Source organism: Osmerus mordax, chromosome 12 (assembly GCF_038355195.1).
Source record: "Osmerus mordax isolate fOsmMor3 chromosome 12, fOsmMor3.pri, whole genome shotgun sequence".
In the NCBI taxonomy this organism is placed as follows: domain Eukaryota; kingdom Metazoa; phylum Chordata; class Actinopteri; order Osmeriformes; family Osmeridae; genus Osmerus; species Osmerus mordax.
This window is the reverse complement of record NC_090061.1, coordinates 2,760,542-2,777,435: the sequence shown is the minus strand read 5'-3', so window position 1 is coordinate 2,777,435 and position 16,894 is coordinate 2,760,542. Positions and strand designations below refer to the sequence as shown.

General features: G+C 48.4%; 2 protein-coding genes across 3 annotated transcripts in view; one reads left to right on the top strand and one right to left on the bottom strand.

Moving 5' to 3' along the window:
• abca1b (ATP-binding cassette, sub-family A (ABC1), member 1B) overlaps positions 1 to 12,702 on the top strand; it is a 33,822-nt gene extending 21,120 nt beyond the window's left edge. Inside the window, exons 24-48 of the mRNA XM_067247114.1 lie at positions 240 to 291; positions 379 to 501; positions 1,081 to 1,229; positions 1,912 to 2,036; positions 2,506 to 2,604; positions 2,788 to 2,977; positions 3,383 to 3,477; positions 3,585 to 3,617; positions 3,918 to 4,023; positions 4,111 to 4,185; positions 4,415 to 4,584; positions 5,118 to 5,295; positions 5,503 to 5,618; positions 6,384 to 6,528; positions 6,850 to 6,973; positions 7,089 to 7,218; positions 7,382 to 7,508; positions 8,139 to 8,201; positions 8,564 to 8,670; positions 8,912 to 9,053; positions 9,153 to 9,287; positions 9,993 to 10,096; positions 10,320 to 10,412; positions 10,661 to 10,904; positions 11,232 to 12,702. Coding sequence (XP_067103215.1) covers positions 240 to 291; positions 379 to 501; positions 1,081 to 1,229; positions 1,912 to 2,036; positions 2,506 to 2,604; positions 2,788 to 2,977; positions 3,383 to 3,477; positions 3,585 to 3,617; positions 3,918 to 4,023; positions 4,111 to 4,185; positions 4,415 to 4,584; positions 5,118 to 5,295; positions 5,503 to 5,618; positions 6,384 to 6,528; positions 6,850 to 6,973; positions 7,089 to 7,218; positions 7,382 to 7,508; positions 8,139 to 8,201; positions 8,564 to 8,670; positions 8,912 to 9,053; positions 9,153 to 9,287; positions 9,993 to 10,096; positions 10,320 to 10,412; positions 10,661 to 10,904; positions 11,232 to 11,390 — 3,084 coding nt within the window. The 3' untranslated portion in view covers positions 11,391 to 12,702. The remainder of the gene's footprint in view (positions 1 to 239; positions 292 to 378; positions 502 to 1,080; positions 1,230 to 1,911; positions 2,037 to 2,505; positions 2,605 to 2,787; positions 2,978 to 3,382; positions 3,478 to 3,584; positions 3,618 to 3,917; positions 4,024 to 4,110; positions 4,186 to 4,414; positions 4,585 to 5,117; positions 5,296 to 5,502; positions 5,619 to 6,383; positions 6,529 to 6,849; positions 6,974 to 7,088; positions 7,219 to 7,381; positions 7,509 to 8,138; positions 8,202 to 8,563; positions 8,671 to 8,911; positions 9,054 to 9,152; positions 9,288 to 9,992; positions 10,097 to 10,319; positions 10,413 to 10,660; positions 10,905 to 11,231) is intronic.
• A 98-nt stretch (positions 12,703 to 12,800) lies between these two features.
• nipsnap3a (nipsnap homolog 3A (C. elegans)) lies at positions 12,801 to 16,599 on the bottom strand. 2 transcript variants are annotated; one of them, XM_067247112.1, is made up of 6 exons: positions 16,516 to 16,599; positions 15,528 to 15,738; positions 15,202 to 15,363; positions 14,218 to 14,367; positions 13,486 to 13,572; positions 12,801 to 13,326 (listed from the first exon to the last, which is right to left on the bottom strand). In XM_067247112.1, the coding sequence occupies exons 1-6, from the start codon at positions 16,588 to 16,590 to the stop codon at positions 13,250 to 13,252; spliced, it is 762 nt and encodes a 253-aa protein (XP_067103213.1). In that variant the 5' UTR covers positions 16,591 to 16,599; the 3' UTR covers positions 12,801 to 13,249. The 2 variants fall into 2 exon arrangements, with proteins under 2 accessions (XP_067103213.1, XP_067103214.1); XM_067247113.1 differs by having other exon boundaries at positions 15,528 to 15,735.
• Between the last annotated feature and the right edge of the window lie 295 nt (positions 16,600 to 16,894).

Sequence of the window (16,894 nt, the reverse complement as noted above, 5' to 3'; positions counted from 1 at the left end):
GTCGGTTTTTTGACCGTGTCTTTACATTTACATTTACATTTAGTCATTTAGCAGACGCTCTTATCCAGAGCGACTTACAGTAAGTACAGGGACATTCCCCCGAGGCAAGTAGGGTGAAGTGCCTTGCCCAAGGACACAACGTCAGTTGGCATGACCGGGAATCGAACTGGCAACCTTCGGATTACTAGCCCGATTCCCTCACCGCTCAGCCACCTGACTCTTTCCCCTTGTACTCGTAGATCTTCCTGAAGGTGGCGGAGGATAACGGCGTGGACACAGAGGTCCCTTCCGGTGAGGCGTCCTCCCAGCAGTACTCTGGTGATGTTGCACTTTTCTAGGCTACAGCTCAACTCTCTCTCCTTCTCTCTCTCTGTCTAGACGGAACTCTCCCTGTTCGTCGGCGGCGGCGACACGCCTTCGGGGGCGACCACCAGAGCTGCCTCAAGCCACTGACTGAGGACGACGACAACAAAGACGACAACGACTCTGAAGCAGACCCCGGTAACGCAACACACACACACTCTGCATCATGCACACACTCTGCAACACACGCACACTCTGCAACGCACACTCTGCAACACACGCACACTCTGCATCATGCACACTGCAACACACGCACACTCTGCAACATGCACACTGCAACACACGCACACTCTGCAACATGCACACACTCTGCAACACACGCACACTCTGCAACATGCACACACTCTGCAACACACGCACACTCTGCAACACACGCACACTCTGCAACACGCACACACTCTGCAACACACGCACACTCTGCAACATGCACACACTCTGCAACACGCACACACTCTGCAACACACGCACACTCTGCAACACACGCACACTCTGCAACACACGCACACTCTGCAACACACGCACACTCTGCAACACACACACACTCTGCAACACACGCACACTCTGCAACACACACACTATTCAGCATATCCACTCTGCAACACACACATACACAGTAGGACACTTAGTTTGATTACTTCTGTCTGATTTTAGATTTGGGTAGACTTTGGTGGATTGATTATGAAGGTTTGCTAACAGCTCATGTTTTCTATCATGTAGAGCCCAAAGAGACGGACTTGCTGGGTTGTTTTGACGGTAAGGGCTCGTACCAGGTGACGGGCTGGAGTCTGAAGAAACAGCAGTTTATTGCCCTGATGTGGAAGCGCTTCCTGTACGCTCGTCGCTCCCGAAAAGGCTTCTTCGCTCAGGTACGAACAAACTGTATTCACATTTCTTGTTCTTCCTTTAGTCCTACAGCTGTAAAAATGTGTCTGTGGGTAGTTGAGATATGACGTTATCACTGCAGTTATCTTGTAGTGGGGATATTATTGTTATAGTACGGGGGGGTTAAACCTGCAACCTTTGTTCTGGAGTCAAATGCTCCAACCACCGAGCTATACAAAGTCCAGGGTTGTTTTTGAACCTACGACTTCCTGTCCTGCAGTCACATGCCATGCCCATCCTAAGGTGAGCGTGTGGTTCTGCTGTTGTGTGACGGCTGTGTGACGGCTATGTGCCGGCTGTGTGCCGTCTGTGTGACGGCTGTGTGACGGCTGTGTGACGGCTGTGTGACGGCTGTGTGACAGGTGTGTGCCGGCTGTGCGACAGGTGTGCGACAGGTGTGTGACGGCTGTGTGACGGCTGTGTGACGGCTGTGTGACGGCTGTGTGACGGCTGTGTGACGGCTGTGTGACGGCTGTGTGACAGGTGTGTGCCGGCTGTGCGACAGGTGTGCGACAGGTGTGCGACAGGTGTGCGACGGCTGTGTGACGGCTGTGTGACGGCTGTGTGACGGCTGTGTGACGGCTGTGACGGCTGTGTGACGGCTGTGTGACGGCTGTGTGACGGCTGTGTGACGGCTGTGTGACAGGTGTCCTCCTCTCCTGCTAGATCGTGCTCCCTGCTGTGTTCGTGTGCATCGCCCTGGTGTTCAGCCTGATCGTGCCTCCCTTTGGGAAGTACCCCAGCCTGGAGCTGCAGCCCTGGATGTACGAGGAGCAGGTCACCTTCATCAGGTAGCACCTCCGCAGCCCTGGCCTTCAGCACCAGGAATACAAATACCACAAATAGAGCATATTCTGGGCCTGGGTTCGATTCCCTCCCAGGCCGTTTCCTGCAAGTTGTCCCCTCTGCCGCCCCCTAGGTTCCCTGTCCCTGGCCTGTCAGCTGTGAGACAGAGGGGAATGTCCTTTGAGGGAACCAGCGTTGTGTTAGATGGGCGTCTTGAGACAGGATGTGACGTAGGGGTGGGGAAAAACATTCACATTTGAATCGCGATTCAGTCTTCTAGGGATTCACATCGATTCACAAATGTAAAAAAAACTTTTGTTTTTGTTTTGTTTTTTATATAAAAAAAGATTTTGGGATTCAAAAATTGAAAACAAAATGTGATTCGATTTGTGACCCCAACAATCGATTCGAACGGAATTGTGAGGTACCAAAAGATTCCCACCCCTAATGTGAGGGTTGTTCTCCGCCCCTCAGTGACGATGCCCCCCAGGACGTGAACATGCAGGCCCTGCTCAGAGCCCTGACGGACAGCCCTGCGTTTGGAACCCGCTGCATGGAAGGAGAAACTATACCGTGAGTTCTGTGTGTCCTGGAGAGGAGACAGAGCCTCTCTCTCTCTCTCTCTCTCTCTCTCTCACTCCCTTTTCTTACCCTCTCTCTCTCTCTCTCTCTCTCTCTCTCTCTCTCTCACTCCCTTTTCTTACCCTCTCTCTCCTACTCCCTTTTCTCACCCTCTCTCCCTCCCCCTCCCGGTAGTGACGCTCCGTGTACGATGGGCGATGAGGACTGGTCGGCCCCCGAGGTTCCAGAGAGCGTCCAGGGCCTCTTCAGCTCGGGGAACTGGACCATGGAGAACCCGTCGCCCCCCTGCTTCTGCACCTGCAACGGCCAGAAAAAGATGCTTCCGGAGTGTCCAGCAGGAGCTGGCGGCCTGCCGCCCCCCCAGGTGAGCAGGGGCCGTGACCTTTGACCTCTAAGACCCCTGACCTTGCCTGGGGAGACTTGGAGTGTTTACAAATGACTACCACAGCTAGTTTGGTGATTTCCTGCATGTCTTCTCTTCTTTCTCTCCAACATTGCCTGTAATTCTACACTATGTCACAATAAAGCAGAAATTAAGAGGACGTGTGTGGTTCTAACAGTATTGTGGTGGTTTGAGTCAAAGAAAAGTCTGTATTATACCAGGCATGGTGCAAAATACAATTTTAGCTACCAGGGTTGAACTTTTATCACAAACCTCGTCGTTAATTTAAAACACAGCGGGGACTGTTGCCAGAAAGTTGAAATCTGATCTTGTAATGTGATTTTGTAATCTGATTCATGTAACTAACCTCCTGCTTTTGTCGCTCAGATTAAAATCAGCGCCACAGACACCCTGCTCAACCTGACTGGAAGAAACATCTCAGATTACCTTGTGAAGACTTATGCTCAGATTATTGGGAAAAGGTATAACATACAGTACACCGTGTGCCCTATCTAAAGGAGAACGCTTCTGTTTATGCTAACTTTGACAAACCATGTTATTAATCAACGCAATTTTCTTTTCTCTTCAGTCTGAAGAACAAGATCTGGGTCAACGAATTTAGGTATGTTGTTTCAAGCCTTTTGTTTTTTTGTTTTGTTTTTACAAATGTAATTTTCATTCAATGAAAAGTCAGTTTCACATTGTTGACATGATTCTAAATGGTTTTGTTATGTTGACATGATCCTCATGGAAATACACACACACACACAGCGAAAACACTCAAGAGTTTGTCCTCATCTTCTCTGAGGGTTTTAGGTTGGTTACAGGTGCTGATCTGAGGGTGTCTATGAAGCCCTTTGTGACTTTGCTTGTAAAAAGGTCTGTACGAATAAAGTTTGATATAATCCTGAACGGTGTGCAGGTATGGAGGATTCTCGTTCGGTGCCCGCAGCACACAGGTGCTGCCCCCTGCTGACGAGATCGACGACGCCATCGATCGAGTCCGGAAGATCTTCGAACTACAGAAGGTTAGTCCAATTATCTTTATTGATAGAGAAACATCCATTGCTGCTTCCATCCACCAAGACTAATTTACCCCAAAAAAAATTTTTCAGGGAGCTGCAGCAGATCGATTCCTTGACGGTTTGTCTGGCTTCATCAACGGTATGGACACCAAGAACAACGTCAAGGTACGTGGCTTCTCGCACTCCTATCAACAGTCTCTCCTGCTTCTATAAAGCTAAAGTGCATAAAGTCTCGAGCACAAGCTAAATGGAAATAGTAAAGCAAAAAAAGCTTTCAGAAAAGACCAAATCCAAGTATTCCTATCTTCCACTGATGAAGACGATAATTTCGGTGAAACCTTGTGGGTGCTGAAGACAGACAGTGTGTTACCTGGACTCTCTCTCTCTCCCCTAGATCTGGTTCAACAACAAGGGCTGGCACAGCATCGGGAGCTTCATCAACGTCATGAACAACGGGATCCTGCGCGCCAACCTTCCCGAGGGTCAAGACCCCAACAAGTACGGCATCTCTGCCTTCAACCATCCCCTCAACCTCACCAAGGAGCAGCTCTCCCAGGTGGCGCTGTAAGTACCCCAGAAGGGCCAGGATCATGTGACCCTAGATGGATGGAAGGATCGATAGGGATTTTATTCACCCACGCTTTCACCTCTTTCTCTCTCTCTTTCTCTCTCTCTCTCTCTCTCTCTCTCTCCATCTCTTTCCTCTGCTGGCCTCTGTACTGGGACACAAACTGAACTTTGCCGCTCGTATTGAAAGGGTTTATACTGTGCAACCAAAACTGGATTAAGGAGTTCTCTGAAGAGGTGGGCACAGTTCTTTATAAGAACATTATGTTCTTACCTCACCAATGACTGCATTACACAAAGCAGTCATAGGGTGATTAGTAGCTGCTTTCAGAATACTTAATCCAACACCACGTAAGTATAAACCTGTTACTAGGGAATGAGGTCTTGCACCGTGTAATGGTTTAATTTGCTGTAACAGAAAACGACTTTGACGACAACACTTTCCAACAGTGTTATCTCACGTGTTCTTACACCTCACTGACCTCTTGTCCTCCTGCTATCTCCCCTCCCCCCCCCCCCCCCCCCTCCAGGATGACCACCTCAGTAGACGTGCTGGTGTCCATCTGTGTGATCTTCGCCATGTCCTTCGTGCCGGCCAGCTTCGTGGTGTTCCTCATCCAGGAGAGAGTGAGCAAGGCCAAGCACATGCAGTTCATCAACGGCGTTCAGCCCCTCCTCTACTGGTGTGCCAACTTCATCTGGGACATGGTGAGACAGCGGGGGACATTTTGGAAGGGAACAACTATGACATCAGTGTGTGCGTGTGCTCGTTATGGAAACTGAAACTGCACAAATGTCTTAGTTTTGGTTTGAGCGTGAAAAGTTGAACTATAGCTGTTTAGAAGAGTAACACCTAAATGTAAAACATGAGAGCTTGTTTGTAAACTTTGACCTCTGAACCTCGCTGTGTGGCAGTGTAACTACGTGGTCCCGGCCACCCTCGTCATCATCATCTTCATCAGCTTCCAGCAGAAGGCCTACGTGTCGTCCAACAACCTTCCTGCTCTGGCCCTGCTGCTGCTCCTCTACGGGTACGCTGTCACAGACACCACGGCCCAATCACATCCTAGCGCTAAGGTCACCTGACTCTGAACAGACACCACGGCCCAATCACATCCTAGCGCTGAGGTCACCTGACTCTGAACAAACACCACGGCCCAATCACATCCTAGCGCTGCGGTCACCTGACTCTGAACAGACACCACGGCCCAATCACATCCTAGTGCTGCGGTCACCTGACCCTGAATCCCCCTCTCAATGTCCGAGAGGGGGATTTGAACCTGTTACCTCTTGATCTGCAGTCAAATCTGTACGCTACCCCTGAGCTGTACCCATCCCCATGTTCTACCCCTGAGCTATACCCATCCCCATGTTCTACCCCTGAGCTATACCCATCCCCATGTTCTACCCCTGAGCTGTACCCATCCCCATGTTCTACCCCTGAGCTGTACCCATCCCCATGTTCTACCCCTGAACTGTACCCATCCCCATGTTCTACCCCTGAACTGTACCCATCCCCATGTTCTACCACTGAGCTATACCCATCCCCATGTTCTACCACTGAGCTATACCCATCCCCATGTTCTACCCCTGAACTGTACCCATCCCCATGTTCTACCACTGAGCTATACCCATCCCCATGTTCTACCACTGAGCTATACCCATCCCCATGTTCTACCACTGAGCTGTACCCATCCCCATGTTCTACCACTGAGCTGTATCCATCCCCATGTTCTACCACTGAGCTGTACCCATCCCCATGTTCTACTCCTGATCCATCCCCCTGTGTTCCCCAGGTGGTCGATCACCCCCCTGATGTACCCGGCCTCCTTCTTCTTCAAGATCCCCAGCACGGCCTACGTGGTTCTCACCAGCGTCAACATCCTCATCGGCATCAACGGCTCCATCTCCACCTTCGTCATGGAGCTGTTTGGAGACAAGGTAGGTCCTCGCCTCCACAGTCTCCCCCTCCACGATCAGTAACACTCTGTCATTCCATGTCAAAGGAGAAATAATAAGCCATCTATCCATATATCCATTGCATTTATAATCCATCCATTTGTAACTTATATCTATCCATCCGTCCATAATTTTTTATACAGAATTTCCCTTCTGAAATCAATTCAGATCTGTCTTATCCATCTATATTTCAGTCCATCTATCGTTCTAGTTTACAACATTGTCAACCCCTGCTGTTTTGCTCTGACCTACGTTAAACCCTGTTGACTGAAAGGTGTGTCGTTTCCTGCCTGTGTGTTCCAGGAGATCGGAGGCATCAACGACATCCTGAAGAACGTCTTCCTGATCTTCCCTCACTTCTGCCTGGGCCGCGGCCTCATCGACATGGTGAAGAACCAGGCCATGGCCGACGCGTTGGAGAGGTTCGGTAAGACGTGCTGCGCTTCTCTCCAGAGCCCAGACGCTCTCTGTTGTGGTGTGTTGTTGTTGTGGCGTGTGTGTGTGCTGCCAGCTCTCTAAGCTCTCTGGATTCTCGTCCCCAGGGGAGAACCGTCTGCGCTCCCCTCTGGAGTGGGACATGGTGGGGAAGAACCTGTTCGCCATGGCTGTGGAGGGAGCCGTGTTCTTCATCATCACCGTCCTCATCCAGTACCGCTTCTTCATCAAGGCCAAGTGAGAGGACGCACAGACACACACACACATACAGACACACACACACAGACACACACACACATACAGACACACAACCAGGTGTTAACCCCCAGTCTGTGTGTGGTAAAGCCATCCCTCTCTATCACAGAGAGTTCACCGTTTGTGTGTGTGTGTGTGTGTGCAGGCCCACCAGCACCCTGACCAAGCTGGGGCCGATCGGGGAGGAGGACGAGGACGTGGCACGGGAGAGGCAGAGGGTCGTTCACGGCCTCGGCCACGGAGACATCCTGGAGCTCCGCCAGCTCACCAAGGTCAGAGAGCGTGATCACTAGATCACCAGGGTCAGGCTCACACTAGATCACCAGGGTCAGGCTCACACTATATCACCAGGATCAGGCTCACACTAGATCACCAGGGTCAGGCTCACACTAGATCACCAGGATCAGACTCACACTAGATCACCAGGGTCAGGCTCACACTAGATCACCAGGGTTAGGCTCACACTAGATCACCAGGATCAGGCTCACACTAGATCACTAGGGTCAGGCTCACACTAGATCACCAGGATCAGACTCACACTAGATCACCAGGGTCAGGCTCACACTATATCACCAGGATCAGGCTCACACTAGATCACCAGGATCAGGCTCACACTAGATCACTAGGGTCAGGCTCACACTAAATCACCAGGATCAGACTCACACTAGATCACCAGGGTCAGGCTCACACTATATCACCAGGATCAGGCTCACACTAGATCACCAGGATCAGGCTCACACTAGATCACCAGGATCAGGCTCACACTAGATCACCAGGGTCAGACTCCATGTAGCTTCTACCCACAGCAACGTACAAATCATGGTCAGACTCAAAAATGGTCTGTGTTAACTAGCGAGGTGGTCAGGCCTGATGATGTGACCAGGTTGTCGTCTGTGTTGCAGGTCTACAAGAGGAAACAGAAGCCGGCTGTGGACCGCCTGTGTGTGGGAATCCCCCCTGGAGAGGTGAGACCACGCAGAACTGCCCACTTTTAATATCTTTCTATTTCTGTTTTGTTTGATGTTTCATAGTTTTATTGAAATGATTTGAATATATATGTAGAAAGGCCACCTTCTCTCATCTCTCCTCTTCCTCACCTCCTCCTGTCATCCCTCCTCTTCCTCCTGTCATCCCTCCTCTTCCTCACCTCCTCCTGTCATCCCTCCTCTTCCTCACCTCCTCCTCCTGTCATCGCTCCTCTTCCTCACCTCCTCCTCTTGTCATCCCTCCTCTTCCTCACCTCCTCTTGTCATCCCTCCTCTTCCTCACCTCCTCCTGTCATCTCCCCCCCCCCCCCCCCCCCCCCCCCCCCCCCCCCCCCCCTCAGTGCTTTGGTCTGCTGGGTGTGAACGGAGCAGGAAAGACGACCACCTTCAAGATGCTGACAGGAGACTCCCTGGTCACCAGCGGAGAGGCCTTCCTGGCCAGGAAGAGGTACGTCCCACAGGTCAAAGGTCCTTTGAACCCAAACCTGGTGGAGAATGGGATTGAGCCTGCTTTGTTTGCCCCCTCACACCGCCAGTTCTATAGACATTTGTTTCCTGGAAGGTTGTAATCTGTTGACATGGACTGAGGGCTTGTTTAGACTGGGTACGAGGATTCTGGGAACTACAGTGTTATTAGAGATTTCTGGGTATGTTGATAGATTAACGTGTGCGTGTGTGTGTATGTTCAGTATTCTGAGAGAGATAGATGAGGTGCACAGGAACATGGGCTACTGCCCCCAGTTTGACGCCATCAACGACCTTCTGACGGGACGAGAGCACCTGGAGTTCTACGCCATCCTCCGGGGCGTGCCAGAGGATGAAGTCTGTGAGGTGAGTGAGTGAGTGGAGTGATGTTCTCATTATTCCTACAAACCATAGCCTGCCAGATAAAACAAACTTGTTTGTGTCCTTTCTCCTCCGGTGCACTAGGTGGCAGAGTGGGGCATCCGTAAACTGGGGCTGGTGAAGTATGTGGACAAGTCAGCAGGAAGCTACAGTGGAGGAAACATGAGGAAGCTGTCCACAGCCATGGCTCTGATTGGTCGACCTCCTGTCGTCTTCCTGGTGGGTAGAACATCATGCACCCTATCAGTACTCCAGGATCTACTATGCCATGCTTTTATTAGGACTGGCATATACATTCAGCCCTACACACACACACACACCCTCATTCACTCATACACATTTACACACACTCACTCATACACTCACTCACCCCTACACACACACACAATCCAGACCTTAAGAGGCCTATGACCCAGCAGTGAACAAAAACAGTTGTTGCACAAACAGTTCAGCAACAGGGGGTGACTTGGGTGAGACAGGTCAACACAACAACAAACCCCTATCACATGACCAATGTTTAATAGTCCTCCCAGGGCTGCTTGTGTAACACGGCCAGATTAAAACCCTCCTGTTGGCATGCCACAGCTCTCTCCAGGGGCGTTCTGGGAGAACACACGCAGTTTGCAGTTTCACTCCGATGGGGGCCGGGTAGAGAGGGGTCACACCACTTTAGCTGTTTGTTGTTTAAAACGGAGAGGAGAGAAAGAGAGAGAGAGAGAGGGGAAACAGGAAAAAGAGGAAGTCGGGCAAGACACGAAACCTTAGCGAGTGGGGGGAGAGAGAGAGAGAGAGCATAGATATGTCTGGTGGCAGGACTCTGTAAAGGAGCCAGGATGCCGTGCTTTCCTCTGCTGTTGACGTTCAGCGTGTGTTTCCTGCTGAACCTGTGGGCTAACCTGAACCTGGCCGTGCTGTTTGTGACAGGACGAGCCCACCACTGGCATGGACCCCAAGGCCAGGAGGGCGCTGTGGAACTGCATCCTCAGCGTGATCAAGGAGGGCCGCTCCGTGGTGCTCACCTCACACAGGTACCCAGAACACCCTTCTCCGTTTAGCCCCCGAGCCCCACAGGTGTGTGTGTGGGGGATATTTGCTTATGAGGATGTCTGTGTTGCTGGTTTCTTCCACATTATAGCATGAATGAGCCACACTGTGTCTGAGAGAGCAGGGAGGATGTCAGCCATTTTGTGTCTGAATGTTGATGTCAGTGGCTCGTGTACGGGAGTTAGTAAAGCCGTTTTGTGTCTGCAGCATGGAGGAATGTGAGGCGCTCTGCACCAGAATGGCCATCATGGTGAACGGCAGGTTCCGCTGCCTGGGCAGCGTGCAGCACCTGAAGAACCGGTGAGACCTTCACCTCCGCTCTGTCAGACAGGAGCTCCCTGTGTTTCACTCAGAGAATCCTCTTCTACACTCCCTCCACAGTCTCATTAGAGACTTGGAATGCGTTTGGAACACAAAGCTTGTTGAGCGTTTTCACTGACCGTTTTCGACACTTTGTCCCTCCTCTCTTGCCCCTCCTCCCCCCCCTCCTCCTCTCTTGCCCCTCCTCCTCCCCCTCCTCCTCTCTTGCCCCTCCTCCTCCTCTCCAGGTTCGGGGACGGCTACACCATCATCCTGCGCGTGGCCGGGCCCGACCCAGACCTGATGCCCGTCAGGAAGTTCATCGAGACCGAGCTCCCAGGCAGCATCCTGAAGGAGAAGCACCGGAACATGCTGCAGTACCAGCTGCCCTCCTCCCTCACCTCCCTCGCTCACATCTTCTCCATCCTGGCCAAGAACAAGGGCCTGCTGAGCATAGAGGACTACTCTGTGTCTCAGACCACGCTGGACCAGGTGAGGGCAGCTGCACGCACACACAAATATCGCTGAAGATGTGTTACTCATTTATTTAATGTTTTCATTATTTGTTTTAGTTTATTTATGTGCTTATTTACTCTCCTAAGCTGCTTCTAGTTAAATGAATTACATTTGTGAGGGTCAGTGTTCTTCAAAGAATCCTTAACCTTGGCACATGGTAGTGGTAATTACTTGATTGCATTTACAACAGCTTACGCTGCCTCGCTGAGGCTAAAATAATAACAGGGTGTATTCTCGTAGTCGGAGGGGTGGGGGGTTGCACAGTCCCTGGCATGAATGGATCCCTCCTCCTTCCCTCCCCAGGTGTTTGTGAACTTTGCCAAGGACCAGAGTGACGACTATCACTCGAAGGACAGCTCGGTGAAGCGCAAAGACATGGCAGTGGACATGTCTGTCCTGGAGCAGCCTTCTACCTCGAGCAGAGCTGCTGAGGAGGAGCCAAATACTGACAGCTCGGTGTGAGAACAGCGGCTCCACTCCTAACTGGAACTGGGAAGCGGGACTGGGGAGAGAAGCCCATTAGTATTAGTACAGTCTATTACTACAGTAGTATTTTAACACTTGTCTTAATTATAATCATTCAGTCATTGACGAGCCCCAAGCAGGGTCTGACTGGAGATCTCAATGCAAGTCAATGCAAAGGATTCCCACCGTGGGGAAGCTGGGCCCAGCCCAGAGGAAACGAGTGTTATTAGAAACTTGAATAACTGCCATAATTTCTCAAGTGCTTTAGCCCAATGCTAGGCTGCAGCGTTGTGTGTGTGTATGTGTGCGTGCGTGCGTGTGTGTGTACATAAAGTTTTCCACTTTGTGTAATTCCATTTGGTGTCAGACAATGATAAGATTAAGATTCAGGGTCCGTTTCCATTTCTGTTTGTGTTTTCACTCCTCGACCAGAATTACATGAAGAATCAGAATATTTTTCAAAGGCCAAGGGCTGAACTGCAACATCTGATTTCATTTTTTTTTTTTTTTTACATTTGATTTTGTTTTTATTGTGAAGCCTTTTTATTTATATTTGTGAGTGATCAAAAACAAACGATTGTATTGGTGTTTTCCAGCTGAGTTTCATGTGGCATTATTGGAAATGTAAGAATGTACTTTCGCAGATGTGTGTTGTTTAAATGATCCAATCAAAGTGCTTGGCATACTATGCAGAAGTGCTGTACAATGTAAGAGAAAAAAGATTTTATAGATTTTTTTAAGGAAAAAAAAAAAGATTTGTTTTACTGTCAAACCACATTTTTATCAATACCTCAACCAATGCCTACAGACAAGTCACCTTAACCACTAGTAGAGAACAGTTATTCCCTTGGTTAGCTGGTAATGTTGTTATAATCTAGGTAAAATGTAATTAATTGCTGTATGGTTTTAAGTGCTGATTGAGTTCCGTTTTTCCACGGGTGTTATTTGCAATATAAGCTCCCCACACCGAGACTAATCACACACCGTTTGTTGGGATATTAGTCAATGGGTGGTCCTTTTCATAAAAGGGCGTTGAAGTTGGAAGTGAAGCTCACCTGAGAGACACATCATGATGTAGTGAACATTCCAAGAACTTTGGGTGTTATTTTGAACTTTTTTGCACTGGAATGTTCACAGAATTACGTTAAGTTTTGTTTTTTTTCTTGATCTAAAATAATGATAGTCAAACGTTCCTTATTCAATGGTTGATGTTTAGTTTTTTAAGTATTTAGAAAAGCTGTGGGAATAACTGTTACTCACCCTGTACAACATTTATTTACACAATAAAACTGAACAAATCTGTAACGTTGCTAAATCCACTGTTCCTACAACTCATGTCAACAACGACTGTGGAACTCAGGACAATGTGCTCAAAACAAATCAAACTGCAGAACATCGTTTTAAATTAAATTCTTTAATACGTTATTCATTTTTGAACAGTGACAAGGACCTTGCTGAGTAAGTAATGCAGTGTTTAAATACATTAGTTAAAATCACAGCTGGATGTAATCAATTATAAAGACACATTCACTTGATGTAATAAGCACCTATGTATCAAACACATTGAACAGGACTAACATGATTTTGCACAATACTTGATTTGGTCGAAAGTGTCACAAAAATCACTTGTCATTGAGTCCAAAAAGTATTTAATGTGATAAATCTACTGGCAACTTATGGTGACATCATATTAAATCCAGTTAAATGAGTCCCTTACAATCCAGCTGCATACATTGATGAGGTTCCAGTTTAAACTGACAACAGACATGAGATATATCCATAATCATCAAGCCATTCAGCTGAAAACCAGGCCAGTGGAGAGAGAACAGTCCTGACTGGGCTGATCCCCGGGAGGGTCACTTGAGGGGGGAGAAGGAGCAGGGGAACAGCAGCTTGTTTCTCTGAGTCTCCAGGTAGGTGACGCTCTCCCTCACTGTAGAGGAACAAAAGACAGACTGAGAAAAGGACCTTCCAGGTCATGTGATCCGTCATCGTGCAGGGAGACCGTCGGGGTTATAGTAGAGAGTCTTGTAGCGAGGTGAGTGGAGCCGTGGGGGGGGGGGGGGGGGGGGGGGTGTTGGACCGTTCTTACCTGCGGCCACCACCCTGGCGTCATCGTGGGCCTTGTGTCGTATCGCCGCTCGCTGGTCTGCGCTCTCAAACCACCACAGGACATGGACTAGAAACAGAGGACATGAACTCTTCCTCACACACATTTTACATTTAGTCATTTAGCAGACGCTCTTATCCAGAGTGACTTGCAGTAAGTACAGGGACATTCCCCCGAGGCAAGTAGGGTGAAGTGCCTTGCCCAAGGACTCAACGTCATTTTGCACGGCCGGGAATCGAACTGGCAACCTTCAGATTACGAGCCCGATTCCCTAACCGCTCAGCCACCTGACTCACCTTTACACTCGTATTCATTTAACCCTTGTGCTGCCTTCGGGTCACATGACCCAAAGGTTCACAACGAACCATCGTTGTTTTAACCCAATTTTACACAATACAAAAACCAATAAAAAGCATTTTCTTTTAACCTTCGCAATGTGGGGGGTCTGAGACAGCCCGAAGGTTAAAAGAAAATGCTTCACTTTGTTTTTGTATGCGGTAAAGTTGTCGCAATACGACGGTGGGTCACAATGACTGATGGGTCAGAATGAGCCGAAGATAACACACAAGGGTTAACAGACGCTTTTATCCACGGCGACGTACAACATATAGGAATAGCGCGCGTGAAAAGTACGGCACAAAAATCGAGGATCAGAAGTGTGTCGCTCTTCGGTATTTCCCCACATCACATAAACTGAGGGTGGATCCAGCTCACCTGTGTTGAGCGGCCCAAACTCGCTGTTGAAGACCCCCACCAGGTGAGCGTAGCCGGGGTTGGCGTGGACGCTGACGGCTGCCTGCAAGGCGTGGCCCCACACCGCCGGACCCCCAGGGTGCATCTGGAACGACGTCAGCTCGTACACTCCTGGAACACACACACAGGCGTTAGCCTTGGACGTTTTCAATGTAGATCTTTTGTATTTAGTCATTTAGCAGACGCTCTTATCCAGAGTGACTTACAGTAAGTACAGGGACATTCCCCCTGAGGCAAGTAGGGTGAAGTGTCTTGCCCAAGGACACAACGTCATTTTGCACAGCCGGGAATCGAACTGGTAACCTTCAGATTACAAGCCCAATTCCCTAACTGCTCAGCCAGCTGACTCCCTCCTCCTGACTTTTGAGGGAATGTTCTCACGTGCACTTTTCTTCCCCCTCAGTTAAGCATAAATGATTGTGCAGCTACAGACATTTACCCTCACGACTGTTTCCTGGCAGTTATTTTACTATCCAGTCTAACGAAGCTGGCAGAGATCACGATACTGTTAGTTGTGGGACACTGACTCTACCAAGTGTACAGACGGTCATGTGATGTTTTCTCTTCTTCCTGTATTTTTCAAGGCCAGAGTGAAAAAGGCATGACCCCAACTCATGGTGTTCTGACTAGTGTTGCAGACTCATCAGTTCTCAGGGAAAACACATTATTCCACTCACTGCCCTCTCCCAAGACCAACACATCCCAAATCTATAAAACCACATCAACACACACTTTTAAAATCAGAACAGACGGCATAATGTTGAGATGAGATTTCTGATATCTGCTTTGAGCCAACATAGCATGTAGGATGATAACAGGAATGTCCATCTGGTTCACTTATACTCAAGCAGGCCTTACTTATTGATCAAGTGTCTTTGCATCAACGCGTAATCACTCCAATGAACAAATGTGAAATGTGATGTTCCTTGTGCTGTGGCTACACACCTCCTTCCTTGGGAGGCATCTGAATCTGGCTCCAGGGGACCAGGTAAGTGACCTCATTATCCTGCGACGTCAGCATGGGCATTGCCTTGGAGATGTAGTCCTCAATCCAGGTGGGGTCCTGAGACAGGGCTGCCCGCACTCCTGCCCGTTGAGAATAGCTGTCTTGGGTTTGAAGAAAAAAAATATATATATTTGATGGACTTTTTCCAGCACCTTACAGGAGAGAACATAGTTATTCCCTTGGGGGGGGGAAAACCACAACTGGAGAATTTTTCAACGCACAGAATAATTAAATCATAACATTTATTTATTCATCTTCCTCTCACCATACTTCCAGATGTGGAAGACCTGATTCAGGCCTCCGTACTCCACCGTCCAGTACCCAAGCAGCTCTGAATGGGCTGTGCGCAGGTTGATCTTCTCATTGGTCAGCTTTAGAAAGGCCGCGTTCTTCTCCGGACGGATGCAGTAGGTGCGAAACTCGTAAAAGGTGCCGTGTTGCTGCTGCGGGCCAGTGGAGATACAGGCCTGTTGCTGCTGGAAGAGCAACGAAGGAAATGCTGTCACCTTGTGGCAAAATATATGTAACACAAAGAGCGGAGTCGATTCTTCAGATTCCTATAATGAACTGCGACCTGACCTCCCAGCTGCAAAGCTTGAACCCAGGACCTCATGCTTCAAAAATATCTGTATAATTTAAGATACGAATTTAGGACTCTTGTATGAACCCTCGAACTTAATTACTGGTTTTACCATTTTTTACTTTTAACATGGTTTTATCCTACATTACAGATTTTACCTCAGGTGGGCTATTGTTATAAAACCTTAACTGGCCATAACTGACCATAACTGACTAAACCAATGGCATACTACTCAAAACAGGAGGGGAAATGTAGGCACCCTTTGGAATCTTCACAAAGTCCAAAGGTCAAAGTACACCATATAGACAAAGTGCTTTAAAATGTCGCATTAAATTTTTTATAGTTTCTTTAGAAACTGAAGACAACCACTATACTATAGAATAGGTCTACAAATTGCACTAGTGCCAATAACAATTATGCTGAATAGCATACTAGATACATTTGTATGGGATTCCATGAAAGCATCTGTTTCTGCATTTCACTGCACTACATTTCGCAAGTCCACACGTGTTGCAGAAAATGTGTCATTGCAAACGACTTTGCAGTGGCAGTCTTACAAACCTAATTCTTGAGAATTCCCAAATTCATTTAACGTCAAATTCACGCGTAATTGTATAGCCTACATTGTTTTAAAAATTAGTAAACAAGTAAGGCAGACCAAAAATAATCTTACCCCGAACGCAGTATTGGAGTGAATGGTTGCTACCAGTTTTGACGATTTGCGCAATGCATTCCTAAATGTGAACATCTTGAATGAACGCTGAATGCTCACTGACATCAAAGGGAACGGTCAGAAGTAAACTTTTTCCAGTTTTGTCCACAAACTACGGAAACTCAGAGGAGGCCAAATTCATTTGCGGTTTTTATGCCATTGATGGAGCCTAACCTGTGATGAGCAACTCGCAAAATCCGACAAAGAAGCAAACATTAAATGTCTTCTTCTAATGTTTTGCTTGTTATGAGGATGTGTTCACGTATTTGGTATATCTGACTGTCACTTCTAACCCCCTTTAAATATGGTTCTTGCATTTTAATATATTGCTTATACATTT